The 26,116-nt window shown below is 33.0% G+C and overlaps 1 protein-coding gene across 3 annotated transcripts in view; it reads left to right on the top strand.

Annotated features, from left to right (window-relative positions):
- NECTIN3 (nectin cell adhesion molecule 3) overlaps positions 1 to 26,116 on the top strand; it is a 127,860-nt gene that overhangs the window by 50,235 nt on the left and 51,509 nt on the right. The window contains exons 3-6 of one of the 3 annotated variants that reach the window (XM_065876529.1): positions 1,164 to 1,460; positions 4,579 to 4,696; positions 8,763 to 8,914; positions 15,983 to 16,563. In XM_065876529.1, the coding sequence (XP_065732601.1) occupies positions 1,164 to 1,460; positions 4,579 to 4,696; positions 8,763 to 8,914; positions 15,983 to 16,563 (1,148 nt within the window). Of the gene's footprint in view, positions 1 to 1,163; positions 1,461 to 4,578; positions 4,697 to 8,762; positions 8,915 to 15,982; positions 16,564 to 26,116 lie in introns of those variants that run through there. The other 2 variants (XM_065876531.1, XM_065876530.1) reach the window with 2 other exon arrangements.

Genomic DNA, 26,116 nt, shown 5'->3' with positions numbered 1-26,116 from the left:
GAAATAAACATAGTACCAAGGGATAAACTACAGGAACTTTTATACAAATATACCAAGATACATGAATGAAAATGTTTCTTATAAAATTGTTTGTACCAAGCAAGAAATAGCACCAATGTCCAACAGTAAATGAACCATACAGTAGTTAAAACTAATAATTTATACAGTTGCATGCAAATCTAAATGATCTAAAAGTAAAAAGTAGAAAAAAGAAGAATTGCAAAATAATAATCTAAGGCGAAATGATCCCACATAAATAAATCTCAGGAGCAGAAAGTTGAGACAAAAAATATTAAAAAAATGAACCAATTAGAAATGAAAAAAAGTCTTTTAGATTAAAAATTTAATGCACACAGTAACCTATAGGCTTGAGCCAAAGAATTCATGACGGTGAGGGCTCAGGAATTTACACAGAAAGGAGCATATAAAATTTGCTGGAAAATGTGAAGAGGCAGCTAGCATATATATGGAGGGTAGATTAAAGGGGTCTAACATTAAGGTTACTTCCCCTGCTGAGGAGCTTTCTTATACCAGATAAAGGTAGGTAGCATGTACACTTCAATAAACTGTTAGTGACATTACATTTTAACAGTACCTATATTAAATGTGTTGTAAACATTTTTGCTGCAAATTGAAGCATTATATATTGAAACCGCTTTTTCTTTTCCCTGGTGGCGTAGTGGTTAAGAATACACCTGCCAATTCAGGGGACACGGGTTCCAGCCCTGGTCCAGGAAGAAGATACCATGTGCCACAGAGCATCTAAGCCCATGTGCCATAGGCTTAGTAGTGTAATAGTAATAGTACCTTTAATCTCCTTTCAGAGTAGTAGTACCTTTAATCTCCTAATGGAAATTATGATCAAATTTGCAGGAATTTTTTTTATATACTAATTTTGGGGAAAACTCAAAAACTTGTCCCTGTAAAGAAAAGTGTATCTTTACCAGGGAGAGCCATCTTTGTGATGGTTATGTAAAGTCTTGCTTTTTGTTTGGCCTGGTTCATGATCTTCTCGTTCCAAGAATCCAGTTGGTGTTGGCATTTAACGTGTGTGTATTTTATATGCAGTTGTCTCTAAGTTTATGAAATATGGCTAGTTGTGGCTTGGAAGGAGTAAATACGCTTTTGATTGAAATGTAACTAATTTTTTTAAATTTAAACAGTTGAACCCACTGTGAGTCTGATAAAAGGGCCAGATTCTTTAATTGATGGAGGAAATGAAACAGTAGCAGCCATTTGTATCGCAGCCACTGGAAAACCAGTTGCACATATTGATTGGGAAGGTGATCTTGGCGAAATGGAATCCACTACGACTTCTTTTCCAAATGAAACAGCAACAATTATCAGCCAATACAAGCTTTTTCCTACCAGATTTGCTAGAGGAAGGCGGATTACTTGTGTTGTAAAACATCCAGCCTTGGAAAAGGACATCCGATATTCTTTCATATTAGACATACAGTGTAAGTAAAGAATAACATTTACCTTTTAAGCATCATGCATTTTATTTTCTCCCTTTAACATAATTCTGTATCAAGCTGTCTTTAGTTTGAATATTTAATATTCAGATATTGTTATAGATTTTCCTTGTTGACATTTTTTCTTAATTAAAAAAGAATATTTTCATGGAAATTCCATTTAACCAGAACATATTTATGTTTGTAAAGACAGACAATGATTTTAAAGTTGCTGTCCAACTTAAAATTATTTAGCCTTGTCCTTTTTAGACCTTAAAAATAAGCTAGATTAGGTGAATTGTGGAAATTTATACCTCAGAATGTGCAGTACTTGGCGAAAAACAGCTCCTTCTCCAATCCAGTTAATTTAGCTGTTATTCATTTTTATTGATTCTACCCATGATGTTTTCAGCAAGGATCTTTTACTTCCTAGATACATTTTAATTAGTTTGAAAATTTGTGTTTTTTCAGTATTATTTCTAGTATGATTTTTATTGATCATGTTGTAAGATCCTCATAAAGGTAAAACAGAGTCATCGTTGGGATAATAATCTTAGATAAAGTTCAAACCTGGCCCATTTGTGCTTTTATTTTTTGGTTAAGGGATACTCTCTTGTGTGTATGTTTGTGTGGATATGTACATGTGTGTATATACTTTCCCCTCTTCTATAAAGTTTCTCATTTTGATACATTCTTTGTGTAGCATTTTAAAATTTTGAGCAAGAGAAAAAGTGATGGTGTAGATAGCATATAGCAAAGATAATGAAAATTAAGTAGGTTAAAGATAAAATTAGGAGAAGCGTTTAGGTTCTGGTGTCATTTCCATCCATGCACAGATCATAAATCTAGGTAGGTTTTTGAAGGAAATGTTCTGTTTTTTGTTGTTATTGTTTTTTTTGATATGACATTCATGGAATTTTACACATATTCATTACACTTGGTATAATTAATGGTTTTTAAAACTAATTCTAAGGATCTTTTTAAACATTTACAGGGTTAAACTTGAGAAGTTGTCTTACATGGATGTTATTACCATTGTATTCTTGAGTGCAAATACAGTCCTAGTAGTAGTCCCTCGGTATCCATGAGGGATTGGTTCCAGGACTCCTTCAGTTACCAAAATCCAAGGATGCTCAAATCCTTTATATAAAATGGCATAGTATCAATATTTGTATGTAATCTACACACATCCTCCCATGTACTTTAAATAATCTCTAGATTACTTATAATACCTAGTACAATGTAAATGTTATGTAAATAGCTATAAATTCAATGTAAATACTATGGAAATATTTGCTGGTATGCAGCAAATTCAAGTTTTGCTTTTTTGAACTTTGTAGAATTTTTTTTTCCTGAATATTTTTCAACCACAGTTGGTTGAATCCACAGATGCTGAATTCATGGATACAGAGGGCTGACTGTACCTTCTTTTCTCCTCACTTATTTGGAGAATCCAAATAAAATTTTTCTTCTTTTTCTTTCTTGCTTTTACATACTTTTAACTTTTTCTTTTAAATTTTACATCCTGGTTGTAAGTACCATTAATATTTTTCTCATATATTTTTTTTCTTCCCTGTGTCTAATAGTGACTGAAATTTTCTTCAGTATTTATACTATTATTTTTTTGTTTGCCTGAATGAAATTCTAAATGTGTAAAAATATTTCTCCTGATGTAAAACTTTATAATTATGGTTTAGATTTAGTGGCCTACTTCTAAAATGTTCTCAGAGTATTCTTTTCTCCTGTTAATTGGGCCCTCTGAAACATGTAAACAAAGCTTAAGGAGATAAAATCTTATATCCAGAATTCATATCTCAAAATTTGGAGGTATTCTTTGGGGATACTTTACTACCTATTTTCTCCTCCTTTGAAAATAACTTAAACTCACATACATCTGTACTGTTCTTTCAGTAATATTTTTTATTACCATTTTTAAGTTAGAAAAAAATGTTTGTTAATTCTTTGTATTTATAAGAGGCAAACTTTTTTTTAATTATTAAGGTAATTGTACCTTAGTATAAAAAGTTTAATTTTTTTACTACTTTTTTTTGTAAACCTTACTTGATTGACTTCAGGCTTCCCTACAGAGTTAAAGACTGACCTGGTCTCTCTCTAACTTCCCATCTGGCCACGTACTCTTTATCTAGTTTACTTGTATAGCTCACAGAAGGGTGGAACGTCCCTGTACCATACATAAATAGCATTTCTTTATCTTTTCTCTTAGTATCGTATTCTTTTCCTTCTTGGCCCTCATAACGGATTTTAGTTAAAGTTTTTAAAATGTCATCTTTCCTGTTACCATTAGAATGTAAGTTTTGTGAATACAGAGTCTACATGTATACTAAACCTCTAAAACAGTGCCTGTCACTTAATAGGAGCTAAACAATGGTGGTTGAATGAATGATTAGTATTGGATTTTACAGTTTGAAGGTATAAATTTATATTGATGGTAGATGTGGATAATTGCTCATTTAGCTAATTATATTGCACATATGCTAAAAGACCTTTGTGTACTTTTAGGCCATGAATAAAAATTTAATGTTTTAGAATGATTGAGGCCTCAGATAATTTACTTTAGTTGTGATTATAGTCTTAGAAAGTTTGTCACATCTTTACATGCCCAAAGGGTATTAATTAATTGTAATATAAGGAATCTTATTTTATTTTATTTTTTGTAATTGGTATCTCTTAGGGGATATTTCCTTTTGAATTAAACATTTCTTTAAAGACAGTTTTATGTAGTGACTTGGTACTTAAATTCCATGTCTCATCAAATTACCAACTATATTTTCTTTGTTCGTATACCTCTGCGTATTTCATAACAGGACTCTTACATTTTGCTTTTGGTGATTATAGGTTTGTGAATATTCTTACGCTGTGTCCATAATAACTAGAATTGTACATGCTTATAGCTGCCTAGTGTTTGGTGCTCATTGTCCATTCATTCAATCATTCTTTTAGTCAACCAGTATTTACTGAGTACTGTATTCCTTATTTCTTATGTATATGAGAGAAGGAAAATACACCACTTCTAAAGTTGTGTATTATGTTAATGCTTTATCGTTGTGTATTGCATCTATCATTCACAAAAGATAATCTGTTGTATAATGCATTTATTTTATAGACGCTCCTGAGGTTTCAGTAACAGGCTATGATGGAAACTGGTTTGTAGGAAGAAAAGGTGTTAATCTCAAGTGTAATGCTGATGCAAATCCACCACCCTTCAAATCTGTGTGGAGCAGGTAATAATGTTAGATACTTCTAAAGAGAAATTATTTAAAAGTCAAAAGTATTCTTAAATGTATATTGGAAGTTGTTTTTATCAGTGTAATATATGATTACACTGAGAGCTGGAAATTAAATTAAGGGTTTCTAAGTGTTTTTCTGCCCCACCTCTCCCCACCTTCCAGCCCCCGCGATTCTGTTCCTCCGAGGCTACTTTGGCGATGTTAGCAGAGGCTACTTTGGCGATGTTAGCAATTCCTTCTGGTGTTTATCATCATCGGTCTTAAACTGCTGCTTCTTAATTTACTAATCTTTAACACTGTCTATTGACTTCTTATTATGAAAATGAAAATTTAATTTTATATTTACCCCTTCACACATGAACACTCATATACATATTCCTGACCTTCGTTGTCCAAATGAAATTAAGCTACTTTGAAATAAACTGTGTAATCGTTGCCTTCCTATGACAGGTAAATATTATTTACTGAGAGTTAAGTAGTATACTGGAATTTTGTTTTCTTTTGTTTCTAAAGCTGTTTGTTTTTCCTGAGGCTAATAATTGCTTCTTTTTACTTGTGTAGTTTACTATCTGAATATCCTTAATTCTCTATCTGTGGAATTTCAAACTGCTATACTGAGGTTTACTTTCGTATTTCTCAGTGTTTGCACCCCTCCCGCACACCCCACACCTTCTCAGTCTAGAGAATTGTATCTGTCAACTGTGGATTCTCTTCTCTTCTTTCTTTTTCTTTTCTTCTTTTTTTTTCCCTTAGTCATTAACCCTGCTTTTTTTGTTTGTTTGCTTGTACTGGAATTCCTATTTATTGTATACTAAACATTCTTTCTTATTAGTTTTCAGTTTTTGTTATTCTCCCAAGATTTCCTCGATCCCTCTGCTCCACTGATTGAAAATTTTCTTTTGACATATTTTCAGTTTCTAAGCGTGTTTTCTTATTCTCTGTTCATTTTCATAGCATCCTTTTCGTATTTTATGGATGTAGTATCTTCTGGTTTCTTCCTAGAGATACTAGAATTATTTCCTCTGCAGAGTTTTTTCTGCTTCTTACATATTGTTTCTTTTTTCCTCCAGGTTCTTTTTTTTGTTTGTTTGGTCTTTCATTTTGTAGATATTTCTTGATTTTCTCAGTTGTCCAGTCATTTCACAGTGATGCATTAAAATAAAATGCTGAGTGGAAACTCTTCAGCATTTTATTTTAAATAGGGAGTACCTACTGGGTAGATTCCACTTGGAGTGATCAACTAGAGAGGAGTTTATTTCACTGGGGGAGCTTCAGATACCAGTTACTGAAGAGTAGAATTCTTTTTTTCATGGCCATTCAGTTTATTTATTGAATTAACCTTCATTATTTTGCCTAAAACATAAATGCCTGGTATCTGTACAGAGTTGAGAGGAATCTGTTTTTTTGTTTTTTCAACTTTCAACTGATCTTATTTTTAGCCCTCTGCCTCACTCTGGCCTTCTGCAGTACAGTGAGTCAAACTCCAGATCTTGGGTTCAGTGGACCACACTAGCTGCTTCCTCATTCATATGCCTCCTGCAAGCACTTCTTCAGCCAAAAGCAGAGCTTTTCAGTCTTGGCACTGTTGACATTTTGGGCTGGATAAATCTTTGTTGTTGGAGGCAGTCTTGTGAATTGTGGGATGTTTAGTGGCATCCCTGGCCGCTATTCTCTACAGCCAGCGGCACATGCTCCCCCACCCCAAGTTGTGACAACCAAAACTGTCTCAAGACATACCAGGTATGTCCCCTGGAGACAGAATTACTCCTGATTGGGAAACATTGGCCTCAAGCATATATTGTTTTCTCCATCTGTTTTCTGTCTTCTAAAAGTTTATTGAAACATCTGATGAATTCTACCTCCTGTTCTCTTTCTCCGCGTTGGTTTTTAATAGTATTTTCATTCCTTTAATCTTACTTTAGGTGGTATTTTGTGGGTGCAAGGAAAGAGTATATTTGGTCAATCTATTGTCTTTAAGCAAAGATAAAGTTTTAAAAGTAGAGTAGGCCTTCCATTTTTTTCAGTGTGGGAAGAAGGCATTGGTTAAGATGTGTGATAGGGTATTTCTAAAAGTCATACAATTCTGAGTTCTTACGCTGGTGTCTGTACTGGGAGATGTCTTTTTTTTTTTTTTGCATTACGCGGGCCTCTCACTGTTGTGGCCTCTCCCATTGCGGAGCACAGGCTTCGGACACGCAGGCTCAGCGGCCATGGCTCACGGGCCCAGCCGCTCCGCGGCATGTGGGATCTTCCCCGACCAGGGCATGAACCCGTATCCCCTGCATCGGCAGGCGGACTCTCAACCACTGCGCTATCAGGGAATCCCGGAGATGTCTTCTTTAAATAAGTTATTTAACCTCTCTAATCCTTTGTTTCCTCATTGATAATGGTACCCCATAGAGTTTTTGTGAGGGTAGAGACAGTGAATATAAATCATGTAACATAGGTACAGGAGCATGGAAGGTGCTTAGCATGTCATTTGTTGTGAGTTTAATATGATATTTAGATTTTTCTAGCTTATTTGAATAAACAACTTTAAAGGATTATAAGCCATTTTTATATTTCTCAGAATTAAAGGGGTTAGAATTTTGGGCCCAAAGTACAGAGCTAACTGATAAGATACATAGACTTCATATTCATTCTTATACTCCTAGAAAAAGGGTTTACCTTTTGAAAGCTGATGCTTGTAAAAATGTTCTTTCCAAAGTCCTCTTAAGAAGAAGATATGGGGTTTTTGTTTTTGTTCTTTAAACCATGTAAGAATATTACCTTTATCCTTCAATGCAAATTAAAGTCATAGCAACTGTAAAAGATTTTACTGATTGTTCTTTTATGCACTTGAGATCACAGACCAAAATCCTTCCATCTGTTCTCCAGTGTTGATTTGCTTCTTTCTACCTTTTCATTGTTCTGTGTTCTTATTACCTTTGTAATAAGTTGTTGGTCTCCTACTAATGTGCTTAGATCATTGAAAGCAAGGACCTAATCTTATTTACCTGTGCATTTCAGCAACACCAGCAGAGCAGAGTATGGTAAATAGTAAGTTCTTAGTAATTAAATAATGGATGGCTAAGTGAACGAGTGAATGCACTTTTTGAAAATTTGCTTAGCTCAAACTATAGTAGTAGTTGAGTGCCTGGGTTTACTTCACTTTTTATCCTCTTATCTTAAAAAATAATTTATGGGCTGTAAAAACACTTTCAAAATAAAGACCTATTGGTTTTTTCCCCCCATGGGGTATACCCTAAGGTTGGAAAAATGAGGTATAGCAGTATACTTAGTTCCATTGCAATGAATGGTTTTAGAGTTCTTGTAGTGGGATTTTATTCCTATTATGGTTTATAATAATGTGTACACCAGATAGGACCTTTTAACCCAATTAGTTGAGAAACCATTTAAAAAGAGTTATTATTGATACCAAAGGTGCATTGGTTTTTGTTGTCACAGATGCCTACCTTATGAGTGAAATTATTGTATAAGAAGACCCTTGTTGGTGCTTTAGAAATTAACCATCTTTGGATAGGGCACAGTATAGATTTATTTGTTCCGTATTAAATGTTGCTCTTTAAATATGTTACAGAAGGTGCTAAAACATTATCATGTACTAAAATGATGACTTTTCATTAAGAAAGTTGTAGATGTATCATGTATAGATTCATAATTCACTGAGAATTATTTTAATTCTTTGGATACTATGGGTATGTCTTCAAATAATGTATATTTCTAATTTTCCAGTTTTCCAAATGTAATTCTTTAAAAATCACATATTTTTTTCTCTCCTTCCCTCCTATTCCCTCTAATATGTTAGCCTAGCTTCACTTATATTAATTGATATGAATTGATATTTTGAAAGAATGGGTATTCTTAATGGACTTTATCAATTAATTCATCTCTATTAAAATGAAAATTCATAACATATGCTTTTATTTCATAGTGACTTTTACCTAAAGGATACTGATTCTTTCACTGACAACTAGGAAGTATAATATCTTATTTAAATAGCTGTCAATAAATAGAATCTGAAGATATTTAAAGTAATTTTATGCCTTTTAAAATATAGGTTGGATGGACAGTGGCCTGATGGTTTATTGGCTTCAGACAATACTCTTCATTTTGTCCATCCACTGACTTTCAATTATTCTGGTGTTTATGTCTGTAAAGTGACCAATTCCCTTGGTCAAAGAAGTGATCAAAAGGTCATCTATATTTCAGGTAAGTTACTCTTTACTCACAAAATGAGTTACTTAAATTATTTCTGTAACAACAATCATAACAATAACACTGTGATCTAGGCAGTAATTTATACTTGTGAAGATACATATTCCTCAGTGTGAGGTTTTCCAAATAATCTACCTGAAATACATAGGTAAAGTGGCATTCCATTACTTAAAAAATGTCAAAACGTCTCTGCAATAAATTCATATACATTTTAAGACCTTATGCATATAGCTAATTTTTCAGTTAAATAGTATTAGATATTCTTTTTATTGGTAGTGTGTACCCTTCTAGGTTCTTTCGTATTTACACCAAGAATAAATGTTGGATTTTTTTGTTTGTTTTTGGTAAGCTACTCTGCACATGTGTCTAATAAATAAAATGGGATATCAATTTTGATGAACCTCTTGTTAAATATCATTGTCACTCAATATGAGGCTATACCATATAGAGTTACTGAGAGGTGAAGTAGGAACGCTACTGAAAATGTTCCAATGAAATAAAATTTAAGATGTGCTTTATGATCAGTCCATAAGCCACTAAGAACTTAGAATTTATGCATTCCATTTGTTTCACTGTGAATGTTTTTATCAGTTTGACTGAGTATATATTTGGGTATTTACAAAACATAGTTGGAGCCAAAAATATATTTTTCCTGGGTGTAGCTATAAATAATAAATTATCAATGGAATGCTTATTTATAAAAATTATATAAATATTTTAAACATCTCCCTCCTGACTATAAGAATGTAGTAATCTTTGTGTCTAACAAATGGAAAGTTAGAGGAAAAAAGGAAGAGAATCTTGAGAAATGGAGGTTTGTATGGTAATTAGATAATAGGTAGTTAAGATTTTTTTCTCTGTTCAGTCTAAAACTAAATTTTCTTAAATCGAAGTGTAGTTGATTTATGTTTCATGTGTACAGCAAAGTGATTCAGTTTTATATATGTATAGATATATATTCTTTTTCAGATTCTTTTCCATGATTTTAGAGAAATTTTAAGCTTGCATTAATGTTACATTCTTAGTCCTTCTGTGATCACTTAATCTAAGAACAGTTTCCCATATTATTTTCTCATGGTATTTACCACAGTTTGTAGTTGTATGATTATTTATTTACCTATTATCTATCCTCATATTTAAACAATTTGTGTGTTTTTTTTTTATTACTGTATACTCAGCACTTAGTGCCTGGCACATGATACACAATTTTTTTTTGCATGTATCTCACAAGAAGATTAGAGCTTTGTACATCTCTAGCTAGTCCTTTCTGCCAACAGCAGTGCTTTGGTGTAAATCTATTAGTATATTAGTCTCTCTTTCTTCCCTTAGAGGTTTTTTTATTTTAAAAAAAAAAAGGAATCTTAAAGCCACAGGAAATCCATATTTAAAATGTGGTTACCTAAGGACCAATTACTTTTTATTTCTGTTGTACAAAATTTGGTGTGGGGATATTACTTGTAAATCCTAGGCTCAGTGTGTTCTAATTATGTAATCATTTAAATATCAAGCCTCAATTTTGGCGTCTTATCTATTGGTGATATGTTAAATTTATATCTTTGGTATTCTGGGTCCATTTCCCAGTACTCATGACTTGTGTGTCCCACTGCCTCTTAGTGATCATTAACCTCCTATGTAGAAGTATAATATGCATTCAGAACTGAGTTCCTCATCTTTCTTCTGCCTCTTGCTACCGAAGCTCTTTCTCCAGCAGTCTTTGTTTGCCTTTTCTGTTATTGGTAGCTCCATCCTTACATTTGCTCAGGGCATGAAACCCTTGATACTTACTCCTGATTTTAATTTTCCCCTCATACCCCACCCCATCCATCAGCAAATTGATGTGAGCTCTCTCATTATGTTATACACAGAACCTTACCAATTCTCCACTTTTGTTGCCAGTATTCCGGCACAAACCATCAGGCAACCCTTACTTCACTATAGAACAGCCATTTAATTTTCCTACTTTTCAATGTGTCATCAAATGAGCAGGCAGAATAATCCTTTTAAAGGGCATGTTGGATCATGTCAGTCCTTTCCTCCAAGCCTTCCATGGACTTCCCATTTTGCCCACAATGAAAACCAAATCTTTACAGTGATTTATAAGCTCTGTACACATTATGGCCCTAGATTATCTCCCTGAGCTCACCTCTTATTATATCCCTTGTACACCTGGCTTCAGCCACCCTGGCCACTTTGCTGTTCTCTGAACAGAACAGGCACATTCCTACCTCAGAGTCATTGCACTTTCTGTTTCCACTGCCTAGAATGTTCTTCAGATATCCTCATACCTCTTTCCCTTCAGGGAAAGAGGTATTTGTTCAAATATCACCTTCACAGCCATATTTAAAATTGAAACCTCAGGCTTCCCTGGTGGCGCAGTGGTTGAGAGTCCGCCTGCCGATGCAGGGGACACGGGTTCATGCCCTGGTCCGGATCCCACATGCCGCGGAGCGGCTGGGCCCGTGAGCCATGGCTGCTGAGCCTGCGTGTCCGGAGCCTGTGCTCCGCAATGGGAGAGGCCACAACAGTGAAAGGCCCACATACCGCAAAAAAAAAAAAATTGAAACCTCTCTCTTCTCACCCCTTTACTACTGTCTGTCATTCTTCTCTGCCTTATTTTTTCTCTGCAGTACATATTACCATGTGGCATACTACATATTTTATTTATATGCTTGCCTGTTTTTACCCCCACTAGAACATATGTCCTAAGAGGGCAGGAGTTTTGTGTGCTTTAATCAATACTGTATTCTCACCCTCTGCAGCAATCTTTAGCACATAGTAAGTGTTCAGTAAACTTTTGTCTCATGCATGAATACATTTGAGAAGAAAATAATCAGGAAAGAATAAAAAATTCAGTCTGCATTTATGTGAATTTATTTTTTTTGACAGAAGTACTAATATACCACTGATGATAAACTTTACACATTTTAAAATCAACCTCTACTAAGTCTTATAAGAGTCGAAACAAAACTTTGAGTAAATATGAAAAATCACAGTTAATTACCACTGAGTACTTCAGAAAAAGATAGCATTATATGAGATGGTTTTCTTTAAGTAATCATCAAGAATTAGACTTAATTTTCTGTCCAGTCTTTAATACAGTATACTGTACTGAGTTTAGTTAGGTCCTCTACGAGCTTCTTAGTGTATATCACGTATCCTAGATATAAATTGCTTTCCCCAACAGACTATTAAAGCCTACTAGTAGGCTTTTATCACAATAAAAGGCCGTAACTTATACAGTAAATGATCAGAAAGTTAATCTTTTTCATTGTGAGTTATATGTACCCATTTTCCTCTAGGAAAACATTTTAATCTCAATAATAAAATTTATATTTTATAATTTCATAAATGATATTTTAAAATATTTGTAAAAGGAAGGTATGCTATGACTGGAGGCTAAAAAGTTCTACCCACAACAGAATAGAATTAGCAACTCTGAGTTATTTGAAATTTTGTTATACATTTTCCCACATTGGCACAAGTTATTGTGCAAGAGGTGCAATATTCAAGACTGCAATATTCAACTTCACTTATTACTCATGGTGGTACAGTGGCTCTTTGTCCAGGACTAACCGACTGCTAGAAATTGTGTTTTTCTAGTTGCTTTTGGTGTGTGTGTTTTTTCCCTGATACCTCTTACATCTCTGAGACTAGAGAAGCAAATTTTCATATATCACTTAAGATCCTCATGCCTAAAAATCAAAGTATATTCCTATGCAAATCTTGAATTTCAAATCATATAATTTGAATGAACTTCAATCCAGACATAATGAGACGCACTTAATCTAGCAATCCTTCAACTTTAACATTTATAGGGCTTCCCTGGTGGGGCAGTGGTTGAGAGTCCGCCTGCCGATGCAGGGGATATGGGTTCGTGCCCCGGTCGGGGAGGATCCCACATGCCGCAGAGCGGCTGGGCCTGTGAGCCATGGCCGCGGAGCCTATGCGTCCGGAGCCTGTGCTCCGCAATGGGAGAGGCCACAACAGTGAGAGGCCCGTGTACCACAAAAAAAACAAAACAAAACAAAAAAACTTTAACATTTATAGATTTTGTTTATTTAAACAATTTATATAGTCTAAAAGAAAAGGGAACCAATTCATTCAGTTTTTTTAACACAGTAATTATTAAGCTAAAATATACTTCATAGCTACAGAGTTTTTACTGGACTGTTTGTTTTCCTATTTGGCAGAACTCGTTAATTTGAAAAAGAAACTTAAGTTGTGTGTGGAGAACTCAGAATCTACTAGTTTATTACATTTGTTATATATTTATTTATCACATTTAGCAAAGAATATAAAAAATAACAACTGAATAAATAAGGAATGCTTATTTATTTACGGGAACGATTTGTAAATCATGATAAATACGTAGCTATTAGTGATTACAAAATTGTCCTCCTGCCTCCTTATACAAAGAATGACTCACTGTAATTATCTTGGAGCAGAGCAAGAATTGGAAAGCATGAATAAATATCTCATGTGAATCATGATATATCCATTGCTTAAGATACAAAATATAACGTTTAGCAATAGTCCCTCTTATTAATAGTGAGGCTATGCTATTTTGTAAAAAATTTATTTATTTTATTTTTGGCTGCATTGGGCCTTCATTGCTGTGCTCGGGCTTTCTCTAGTTGTGGCGAGTCGGGGCTACTCTTCGTTGCGGTGCGCGGGATTCTCACTGCAGGTGGCATCTCCTGTTGCGGAGCACGGGCTCTAGGTGCATGGGCTTCAGTAGTTGCAGCATGCAGGCTCAGTAGTGGTGGCTCGCGGGCTCTAAAGCGCAGGCTCCGTAGTTGTGGCGCGCGGGCTTAGTTGCTCCCCGGCATGTGGGGTCTTCCCGGACCAGGGCTTAAACCCGTGTCCCCTGCATTGGCAGGCGGATTCTTAACCACTGCGCCACCAGGGAAGCCCTATGCTGTTTTTTTTACACTAGTTGAGGGGCTGGTAGGTTTGAAAATTTCTAGAACTGCTGACAAAATAAGATTTTTAAATAGATTTTTTTGGTTACTCTTTTTTTGTTGTTAGATTTTCTGAAAGTTGTATTTTGTTAAATCTCAGTTAAATACACAGTGGATGTCCATTTGTGTTCACATAAAGAACATTACAAGTAGAAATAAATGTCAGTGATTTTTTCTTTTTAAGAATACTTCGTTAAAATGTACAGTTATGTATCATATTTGGTGAGAGCTGATGTACATGTACTATTCTGAGAAAAATACCATTTCATCAAGAGCTATCAAAAACTTTAAAAATTTTATGTGCACAAAAATGTGTGAATTTTAAATCATTAATTAGGTGATTTGTGCTTTTGTTTAAACATGCTGATGCCCATTTATTATAATACTTTTTCCTTTGGGAATCATTGTAAAGATGACATTTAATATGTAAAACTTCCATTAGTCCTCCTCCTCAGAAAATACATGAGTTGTCTTATAAATGATTAATTTTTAGTCTGTTTCTTTATTATCCTGGTTCTGTGAGGTTGGATTATATGAGGCTTTACTACTTTTATAATAGAAATGATCCTGCAATTTCACAATTTTTTTTTAAGATTGAATTTGTACAACTAGTGAATTTGTTCTCACAAATTAAAACTCTTCTTTGATTCATTTACTTACATATAATATAACTAATTCACTTCAAGGTATTTGACTGGATTGCCTGTTATATTGGTTTAAACTCATAGGAAATTACTTATAATGTACTTGTTACATTTTACACTGTACTTGCTAAAGTTTTACTACATTCTATACATATGGCATTCCGTGATGAAACCTGTTTCAGTAAGTATGTTTCTTTAGCTTGTAATTTTAGAATAACTTACCCCATGTAGATTTAGTATTTTTCTAACAATCACTTTTTAAAAGCTCTGTCAGTACCACTCATTTAAAAATTAATTATAAGAGATTACCATTTGGGTCATTTATTTTTTATCAATGAAGAAATTCAAGATTTTTGAAGTCATCCTTTCTTCAAACTCTAGAATTTTGTGTAACATGACCTACAAATACCACTTAATTGATAATTAACCAATCTTTAATTTTTACTATTTATGTTTAGCTGCTTTTTAATATTAATGGCTATTTACTCTGTAATCTAATGGCAATACACAGGATCATTTGCATCTAATATTTAAGTATCCTTAGAATGTTCTCTCTAAAATATTAGCTGCTCTTTCTGAGACTCCATCCTAAAGCAATGTGACATTGAATTTTGCAGACATGGTTGAAATTTCTCAATTTCCTAAATGTTCAGATATCTTACCCATGGAGTATAGACATGATGATGACATTTTTATAACACTATATAGTTTATAACATGTTTTTACTTTGTCTATTGGTCTCATTTGATAATAGCCCATCTGGCTAACATAAATATGTGCTTTTCATTTTTTAAATCACTAAATAATGGTATATACTACATACGTCCTTTCTAAAAGTTAAAGAGTTTTCTTTATTTAAGGAAAATATTTTTGAGAGAATTATTAAGTCAACAGCTTATACTATGGCCACTTAACAAGAATCTATAGTTTTTCATTCTTTTAAAGATAAGTTCAGCTCTTACAAAAATAAACTATATTAGGTAAAGATGGATTTCAAGAAAACATTTTAATTTTTTCATTCTTTTATTATTCTGTTATTTCCTTGTGCTACTGGCTAAGAAAATGTACATTTGAATGATTCGATTTAATTTTTTAGTAATGATAATTCTTAAGCCAGCTGTATATAGGACACTTAAATAATAGTCTTAATTTAAAAGAAAAAGTATTTCTTAGAATACAGTGTCACACTTAAACTTGGAATAGAATAATATAGGATTTACACCATACATAATTTTTCATTCCCTTTACATAATTGGTAACTGACTAAGTGTCAGATTTATTCTTTTTTTACATGTAGAAGTATCACTACTTTCTAATCTTAAATTAAGAATGAAAAACTATTATTACTATGAATATATTTTCATTAACTGTGCTGTCTTTTCAACTTGCTGCTGAATCAGCCTGCATTGACATTCTTTGCCTTTCTGTGTCTTGTCTATCTTTACCGTTTCCATTAGATCCTCCTACTACTACCACCCTTCAGCCTACAATTCAGTGGCATCCCTCAACTGCTGACTTCGAGGATCTAGCAACAGAACCAAAAAAATTGCCCTTCCCATTGTCAACTTTGGCAACAATTAAGGATGACACAATTGGCACAATCATTGCTAGTGTAGTGGGTGGGGCTCTCTTCATAGTACTTGTAAGTATTTTGGCTGGAATATTCTGCTATAGGAGAAGACGGACGTTTCGTGGAGACTACTTTGCCAAGAACTACATTCCACCATCAGATATGCAAAAAGAATCACAGATAGATGTTCTTCAACAAGATGAGCTTGATTCTTACCCAGACAGTGTAAAAAAAGAAAACAAAAATCCAGTGAACAATCTAATACGGAAAGACTATTTAGAAGAGCATGAAAAAACGCAGTGGAACAATGTAGAAAATCTCAGTAGGTTTGAAAGACCAATGGATTATTATGAAGATCTAAAAATGGGAATGAAGTTCGTCAGCGATGAACAGTATGATGAAAATGAAGATGACTTAGTTTCACATGTAGATGGTTCCGTAATTTCCAGGAGGGAGTGGTATGTTTAGCAGCCACTAAATGTGACTTAACTATGTACAATGTTTCATTCATACTAGTTGATCATTTTCAGATTGTTCATACTTTTTCTCGAGGAATAATAAGCTTTTCAACTTGATTTTCAAGCTTTTTATATTCTAATTTGACAAACAGAAATGTAAAATCTGGGTTCAGTGTATCTGAGCTGCTTTACAGTTTTTTTTTTCAATGCTGTACTACTGTCTCAAGATTTAAATTTTAATGCAGAGTACTTTATTGGTCTGAGGCACACAGGTAAGAAGAAATGTCAACATTAAATGAATGACTTTTTTGGTACAAAAGTTAAAAAAAAAAGGAAACTACCTTGGCATTGTGTATTAAATGTTTACCTAAGACTATTATCTCAAGTAAAATGTTTGTTAAACGTATACCTCTCAAAATTTATCACCACTAAATGATACTACATCAAAATTGACTATAAAACTAATTCAAGAAATGTTTATATATATTTTTAGTATACAAAAAAATTCAGCCTGATGAAACACCTTTTCTTTTCAGACATTATTTTCTATGTTTCTATACAAACGGAATCTTTACCTCTGCATTTTAATGAGCCTTGCCATAATTACTGTAGAGTGGCTTTTCAAAGGTATTTTGTTGCACTAAAAACTGTGGTAGTACACTCAGTGAACATGATGTGTGGAAGAGTATAATTAGCTGATCAATATTTTTGTCCAGAATACATACAAGAGTAATAAAAACATGCCTTTTAAACATGATAATTACTACAATCTCTTCATCTCTGGAGGGCAGTGCTTATATTGTCATGTGAACATAGGTTTTGGTACATGAAGTGGTAGTTTTGTTTTAATGATTTATGTCCTAAATATAAGAATAATAATGAAAAGATGGTACATAGTTTAATAGAGTGCAGAGAGAGCATTTCAGTATATGGAAAACCATGGGTAAAACAAGCATTGGAGTACCATTTTTAGAAATGAGACAAACATTTCAGCCAAGAATCTGTGCAGAGAATTTTGTAGACCATCTTGTTTTAGTCATTTATTATTGATGTTGTTCAAATGGATAAATATATAGGAAAAAAATAGAATAAACTTGGAAATTTGAGATTTAACAAGAAAAAATCTGAATTATAGAACCAATCACTAGCACTTGCTGATGGATATTGACAAACCATCCCCCTTTTCCTCCTAAATGTATGTATGTGTTTCAAGATTTTTGTTTTTCCAATTAAAACTGGAAACATCATGAGGTCTTTTTGTTTTGTTTTTTGGTTTTTACATAATTAAGTATATCCTTTCCAAAAGTCATGTATCTTTTGAAAAAGAAATCTTACCTAAATCTTCAAATGTGGATCTTCTTTGTTAGGTAATTAAATTGCTTCTACAGTGGAGTCCTATACAATTATAATGATGACAACTATTTTGAAGACCAAAGAATATGTTTTATCTGTTGATGATTCATTTGAAAAAAGGACTGTGCAGAATTGCCTTAGGAGTTTTTCCAGGGAGTTGAAATAGAAGTTAGCAGGAGAATCATAAATTAAATAACTTATTTTGCTAATAAAATGGCAAAGTAGGTACTTTTTTTTCACCTTCCCAACTGCTCCCTTCCCAATCCTCATCAAATCTAGAAAAATGTTTTTATAAGGCAAAGTTCTAACATGTTCATAGAATTTTGCAAGTAGTGAAGGCTTTATTCTCAGTGATTATAACCTAGTTTCCTTTATTTTAACATAGCAGTATTTTGTGGAAGTTTGAAATCTATTTTATTTCTCTCCCTCAAACACTTAGTATAACAGTAAAGTGTTGGTTAAGGATACAGTTAAGTTCATTGATGTCTTGTTAAAAATATTTGGTTTAAATATGGCTAACCACTGACCAATATTAAGACTCTTTGGTCCCAATCATTGGAAGAAAAACTTTCATGATAATACCTTATGATCAAAGTGACTTTATTTTTTTATTTAAATGTTAGCAATGATATGGCCATAAGAAAGATGAGTCTAAAACTTTTTTCCATGGAAGATGTAAATTTGTGGCTTTTTTGAGCAAAACATCCTCTTTAGTGGTTTGAAGTGTCATATGAATCTGAGAAGAATAATCCCATTTAGAATATTGTACAAATCACAACTTGACTCTAATCCGAAGGAAATTAGCAATGTATTCCAAGAACTGTATTTTAAAATATAAATATCTACTTAGTGATCATGAACTTTCTTTTAAATAGTGGCCATTGTGTGGTTAGGGTTTTTTGTTTAGTATTTGTTGGTTTGGTTTTTTTTTGGCAGTAGGGAGTGACATGGAACACTGCAAGTGAGTATTTGATATATTCTGCATCCTTTCTAAATCATTTGGCAAGCTACTAAAAGACTTCAGAATTTTAAGAATATGATATGATACTAGTGCTTAAGACTTTCTGAAGCATTGCACTATTGTTTATTAGAGCTTTATGTATGTTTACTGTACATAGAGACTTGTTTGTAAACATAGTCATATTAATAAACAGTTTTTTAAATTACTTTTTGAGTATCACTAATGTGCACAGCTAATTGATGTATTGAACTCCTACTCTCTTGGAAAAGGTGGAAGAATAGTTTTACTTTATTTTGGCCGTGTTTATTGCCTTTATATTTGAACTGGTTTTTCATTTTTGTGTTCACTTTAGAGTTTTCTTTCACAGTAGTTAAAGTACTTCAGTGATACAGTGGAGATGAATTCAACTCTTTGTTTTTCCCTTTTTTGCATTTTTATTAAAATATGTTGAAACTTTAATAGGCTAGGGGTTGACTTTAAAAGTGGTATCTGAGAAGTACTTTATAGTTGAAAGATAGTATTTTACCATGTGCCTGAAAGGTTTCTGTTTGATAAGTCTAACATTAAAGAAACCATTAGGGTTTTTCAGTAGTAGGTATTGCTTCTGATAGCCATATATAGGGAAGTTATAATGGTAAGCCTGGCTGAATGTTCGCATAAGGGGCTATAGGAAGTACAATGTATAAGTGCAAAAATTGAGAGAAATGTAGCAATATTAGATGCAAAACTATCTGATTTTAGTTTGATTTTGCTTTTGGTAAATACTGCTGAAACAAAGTATGAACAAGAGGTTGTTAATGTGTGGAAGTAATCAATGTAAAGTGTAAGAAAGGAAGAAATGGTACCCATATTGATTTTTTAATTCTAACAGGGGAATGATTTACAGATTGGATTGTTTTTCCTATTTACTTGTTAATGTATCATCCATGAAAAGCTCTTTTCTCAAATTTTTGTTATATTGGGATATATTTAGTTTTAATTTGTACCAGGGATTTTTTTTTTTTAACCAAGTTACTTATCAGGTGGTAGCCCCAATAGCTGTTCAATAAATCTTTAAATAAAAGTTTTTTTAAAAAATTCTTAAGAGGCATATTTCTGTAACAAGCCTATGGCTCTGGATTACCTTCTTTGCCCGCATTTTGATTTTTGCTGGAGAGAGAGAGAGAGTGTGTGTGTGTAACCTAGTTTCCTTTAATTAATGATGTTTTGTGGAATTAGAAACCTATTTTATTTCTCTTTCCAAACGAGACTATATCAGGTTAAGGATACAGTTAAGTAAAGTTTGAGGAAGCATCTAAGTTGGCATGTTAACCATTATAAAATTTACTTTTAATTAATCATGTAATTCCTATCTCATATATACATATCATCAGTAACATTCTCCACAGTCATGAATTATCTTCTAGCTCTAGTCCTAGCAGTTAAAATAAATTTTAAATGTTTGCTGTGACTTTGACGTAAGTCAAATTTTTATATATTAGCTTTCAGTTTGGAATTAACACATTTCATAAAATATTTTTTAAGTTGGCATTTAGTGTTTTTAACTTTTTGCTTGTGAGCTGCTTTGAGTAGGAATGACATTGTTTCTTATTGTTTGTAGTTACCTTCTCCCTGTTCCTCATTTCTGACATTTGAAATTATGATACAGGGACTTCCCTGGTGGTCTGTTGGTTAAGACTCCATGCTTCCACTGCAGGGGGTGCAGGTTCCACCCCTGATCGGGGAACTAAGATCCCACACGCTGCGTGGCTCGGCCAAAAAAATAAAATAAAATAAAAATAAAATAAACAGTATTATAAAACCTAAAATATTTTAAGATAAAATGAATTAAAATTTGATACATTTTCCCCCCTAAACTTTAAACTATTTTAGAGAAAGCAGCAGTTTTTTTCAAATAACATACAATTTGACAGGATTAAGTTTGGTTTCATTCTTGTTATACCAATAAAAATTCATGCATGAAAGAATCTTTGGAATAGTGTACAGAGTATACCAACTTTTCGGTGTTTTTTTAAAAATTGTTTCTGTTTATGCATTTCTGTTTTTTTCTATTCCAGTAAGTTACACTTTTTTTTTAAGTACATGTCTACTTTGAGATGAGTAGTGATAGGTTTCCATCAAGAGCTTGAAACCAAACATTGCTTACAAAAGCTTTTGCTATATATACCTACCCTTAGGGGTCATTTCTTTTCTCGAACCTTGATAATAGTTATTTTATCATGTTCATTTCAATTTTGAAGGGTAAAATATGATTCAATTTTGTGATGTTTTATTTCACTTGCCTTTTAGTTAATAGCTGCTGTTTGTTCTGGCTGAGCACTATGGATGAAGCCTAGTGAAAGTGAGTTTAGCAGAATAACTTTAAAGTATAAATCTCAAAACTTGAGAATAATTCAAGGCCTTATTTCCTTTCATGCATAATACTTCTACATAGATGTGATACCTGATTTCACAGTCTCAGTTATGAGAAATATCTCAGGGAAAACCAAGTCTTGAAGGGACAGTTTGATCTAAAAGCTAGAGGAAACAAGACCTAGAGGCTTTGACCTTCCTGTTTAAAAAAAAGATTATTATTAAAAAATATGCAATAGTAAGACAGAATAATGAAATGAATGTTCATGTACCTGCTTCAGTTATTGTCAGTTCATGGTCAGTCTTGTTTTATTTAAATTTCTGTCCATATAATCCCTCCTGCCATTAGTTCATCTGTAAATATATCAGTATGTAGCTCTAAAAGTTAAGGAACATTTAGAGAAAGTAACCACAGATTCATTACTACATCAGAAATGAATAATTCCTTAATATCAAGTATCCAGTGAGTGTTCAAATTTCTAATCATATATTTTTGCAGTTTTAGCTAGTAACCAAATGTGATCCATACATTGGTTGGTTGAGATGTCTTTTAATCTGTGTGTTCTCTGTGTGCTGTTCCCCACTCCCGCACTTTTCCCATGCAGTTTTTTTGGTGAAGAAACAGCTTCATCTGTCCTGCAGTTTTCCAGTTTGGATTGTGCCAGTTGCACCTCTGTATTTTCTGTAAGTTGACAGATCTAGAGCCTTGATAAGATTAAGGTTTAATTTGGGGGGCAAGGTTACTTCAGTGGTGGTATGTTCCTCTATCAGAAGGCGCATAGTCTTTACCTCGTTTTCTTTCAATATTAGCAGCCATTTGATGATCAAAGCCTAGATCTACTAACAGGGAACCTACATAATTTCTAGATCTATTAACTCTTTTTTTTTTACCATACCATGTGCTTTAATGTCTTAATAATTATGTTCATGCTGCTCCCTTTACCTGAAATACCCTTTCCTCCCTTTGCCATATTGGGAAACCAGTCCATATTCAAGGTCCAGCTCAAATTATAGTTTTATGAAACTTTTCCCTTTAGAATTAATACTTGCTGTTCATAATTCTTTTTTATCAACTTGTATCTCCTCTATTGTAACCTCACATTTTATTCTTGTTATTATCTATCTTCTTTAGATCAGTGCTCTTCAATACTCTTGACTGTGCCTATCAATTAAAAATTAGTGTGTACTCGTACTCCTAATACGTATGTTTATAAATTATATATGTGCTACCATAGAATTTTGCTATATGCATTTTAAAATATTCACAAAAAACAAATTTTTAATCTGCTGAAATAACATTTTAAAATACTAATTATTTTCACTAAAACAGTAATATTTGGGTAAACAATATAATTGTGCTTCATTTTAAAAGTTAACTTTTTTTCTTGCTAAAACATTTTTGAGAAAACCATATAATTATGCTTCATTTTTTTTTAATCTTGGTTTTATACTTTTTGATTCAGTGTTTCAAAGTTTTAAGTCCATGTTGAGTATATTTTAACTTGTTTTTAGGTATGAAAGCTAAGCCACCTCTCAAAAACAAGTAGATTCAAATGAAAGAAGTTCATTGTTGGGAACCTTAACAGTTTTCATCCCAGCTACTGTTTTTAGAGCTAGTCTTCATGTTCAAGGTGTTTGATTTTTCAGTATCATGCTAATCACCACTCACATTAGCTATTTCAGCACAGTATGGGTTTAGTGTGAGGTTTGTTGTTAATAAGAGTGAATATAAATTTGTTTTATTTGGTTTCTAAATATATTTGATTGGGGGGGTTCATTTGTCACATCTGATTAGATTGCCATGGTTTTATTTCATAATGTAACTGGTAAAGTTTATGTATTAGGAAGACGTTATTTGCATTGCCATTTTTGTGGGGTTTTGTTGTTATTTATGCATACATTATTGGTGTTATCTTACATTCTGTCAGTTCTTTGCAGGAATGGCATTTACTTGGATTAAATGCCTACTAGTATATAACACGGATTAACACTGATACCCTCACTTGGTTTATGAGTCAGATGTTCACCTGTCAGAGCACGCATGTCATGCCTCCTTTACATTTTTGACTTTTAGTTAAATCTAGATAAGTTTTTAGTTAATTCAGCTGAGCTCCCATACATCACAGTAATGTCTGTCACAGGATGCTATGTTGAGAGGGACAACGAAGTAAAGATGTAACTGTTTACTTACTTTCATTCTGGAACTGTCCCACTCCACACTTCCTATAGGAAATTTTGGGTGCCCTGTGTGGCAGGGTGCCGTCTGACACATGGACCAACTAGGGCTACCAGTGCCAATCCATACTAGTACAATAGTAATTTTTATTAAATGCCCTCTCCCTCTCTTTTTTTTAGAAAAGTGATGATTTCTTCCTATACTTCATTGGAAAATAAATATTTTTATGGATTCTCTGACCCTACCTTGAGGCTTTTGCTCTATTGTGAGGACAGGAACTGTGTAAAATTTATCCTTGGCATTCCTAGCACAAGGCCTGGCACATGTTCAGTTACTATTGGTAATTTGTTGGATGAGAAGCTGAGGAGACTGTCCTGACCCAAATAGAGGACTTTTATTAAAAAATAGTGAGATAAATATTTGGATGGATATAAAGGCTTAGATGTTGTATTGAAAAGATAAGCATTAAAACGGCTATTGAAAAATAAAACAGTGGGGCATATGGGGAAAATTTGGTAATACAGTAACATGTATTATGGAGATATATGAATTTAATCCCAAATGAAAGTTGGGAAGATAAGTTTGTAGGGTATTAAGCTGTGAATCAATCCATGGCATCACAGAAGTTTGGGTGGAGGAAGTGAAGAAAAAGAGGGATGAAACTTAACATCTCAATTGTTGGGATTTGGTGTTTTAATGTAAGTGTAAAAAGGGACTATGGATTTCTGTACTCACCCATTTTAAATGGTTTTAGGAAATTGCCAGAAACACGTATTTTAGTGTATAGGATAGTATTTAACTTTTAAAAACTTTATAATGCCTCAGTTTCAGGTGTGAATCAGGTGAGCACATGTTTGAATAGCCTTTACGTAGGCTTTATTCACTTGTATCAGAGTGAAAACAAAGACAAACTTTAATTCAGTTTAATAGCTATAATATTTATGTATATTTTTTCAAAAAGTAATGAAAGTTATTTCTCCTATCTGTAATTTTTTGTATGATTTGTAACTGATTTTTAATAGCTTTCTCCATAAGATATATGCATGGTGTCTTTAATTATGGATAGTGTACTTTGGTTGTATTTTTCTGTTTTAGGAGGTGAGTTTCCAATGTATATGGGTTAATAAGCAGCTGTGATAACAGAAAGATGTTCTTCCGGGAGACATGCACCAATCCTTTAATACTAAATATTTTAATGCTTTTGTCTTTTTGTTTTCTGCTGCTTGTAAGCATACAATTAGATTTAGTAGAACATCTCCTTAGGTGATGGTAAGGTAATATTGCTTCATGTCAGTCACTCAGTAAACTAGCTTAATGTTGAAAATGCCAAATTTTTATACATTTACTTAGTTAAATTTTTTTTCTCCTTGTAGTGGTTTTGTTGGAATATAGAGTCTATGTAGATTATGAGGACAGGGATGTGGGGAGGCAGTGTTGGGGCTAAATTCTCAATTTTCGTCAAAATTCTTTGACTTGAATGCAAGAAACTTGAGCTCTTCCTTTGCATTTCATACTAGTGTTCATCACCCATTAATACTTTAAAAATCTTAATACTCTTAAATATATTATTTCTTCTTTTCTCAGTAAGTTGAAGAATCAGAAAAGGAAATATATATATGTCATATATGTACTTAATCAGTTTACCTGTGTAGAGTAGGATATCCAATTGGTAAATGGACTCTACCTAACTTTTCTTCCACTTCCTCATTTCAGCACTTACTAGCCTGTTCCAATACTAAGAAGAGGTGTGCAAAAAATGTTAGAGATGAATAAAGAATGAATGGAACCAAGTGAAATAAATATGCTCAAATTAAAATAGAAGGAAGAGTTACAGTATACATACAGTCACCTCTCAGTTATGGAATTCTAGAGCTAGAAATTAGAAGACTAATGGGACAGAATTGGATAAGTAGACCATAATTTAAATGTTTAAAGAATAGTATCTATACAGACTTGAGAATTACTTCAGGATATTAAAAATAGTATATATTCAGAGTTGGGAATTACATTAGGATATTAAAAGTCTGATTTTGATTTATTACTTACAAACCACTACCAAATTAAATATTATTGCTAAGATTAAATGAAAGGCTTTCTTGTAGGAGGTGTGAGGTTTGATGAAGAATTTATAATGATATGTTGGGATTGAGTGAGATATATATATATATATATATATATATATGATGTGTTAAGATTGTTAATCTTAATTTGGGCTAATTATATTCAAAGAGTAACCTGAGTTTTTGAAAAATAATTTCAGAAGTATTACATAAATATGGTATCAACTTTGTCATTATCATCAAAATAAGAACACCCAAATTTAAATTCTCCACACTTGGGCAAAAGTGATAGGGCCACTTTATTCCTTAGCAAAAGAAAAAATTCCATTAAAAGGAAATCTTTAGACTAACTAGTGTAGAATAGGTAGCATACTTGACACATTGGGATTTTTTATTTTTGCCACTGACAAGGTGTATGACCTTGGTTAAATAAGCTTGGTCATGTAATCTTAATAGGTTTCAATTGGCCTATTAAAAACCGAATACAACACTATAACTTACATGGTGGGAAAAGTGATAGTGTAGAAGATAAGACTAGCCCTAAATCATCCCAAGTCTTTTTTCTACATTTATAAGAGCAGAGTAATACTTGACTGGCTTGGTTTTCAAATCTTTTTCTCATGTAGCACATATTCAAATGGAGTTAGTAGTGATTAGAGAA

The sequence above is a fragment of the Phocoena phocoena genome, chromosome 4 (genome assembly GCF_963924675.1).
Source record: "Phocoena phocoena chromosome 4, mPhoPho1.1, whole genome shotgun sequence".
Lineage (NCBI taxonomy): Eukaryota > Metazoa > Chordata > Mammalia > Artiodactyla > Phocoenidae > Phocoena > Phocoena phocoena.
Note: the sequence above shows the minus strand (reverse complement) of the source record. Positions and strands in the feature narration are given on the sequence as shown.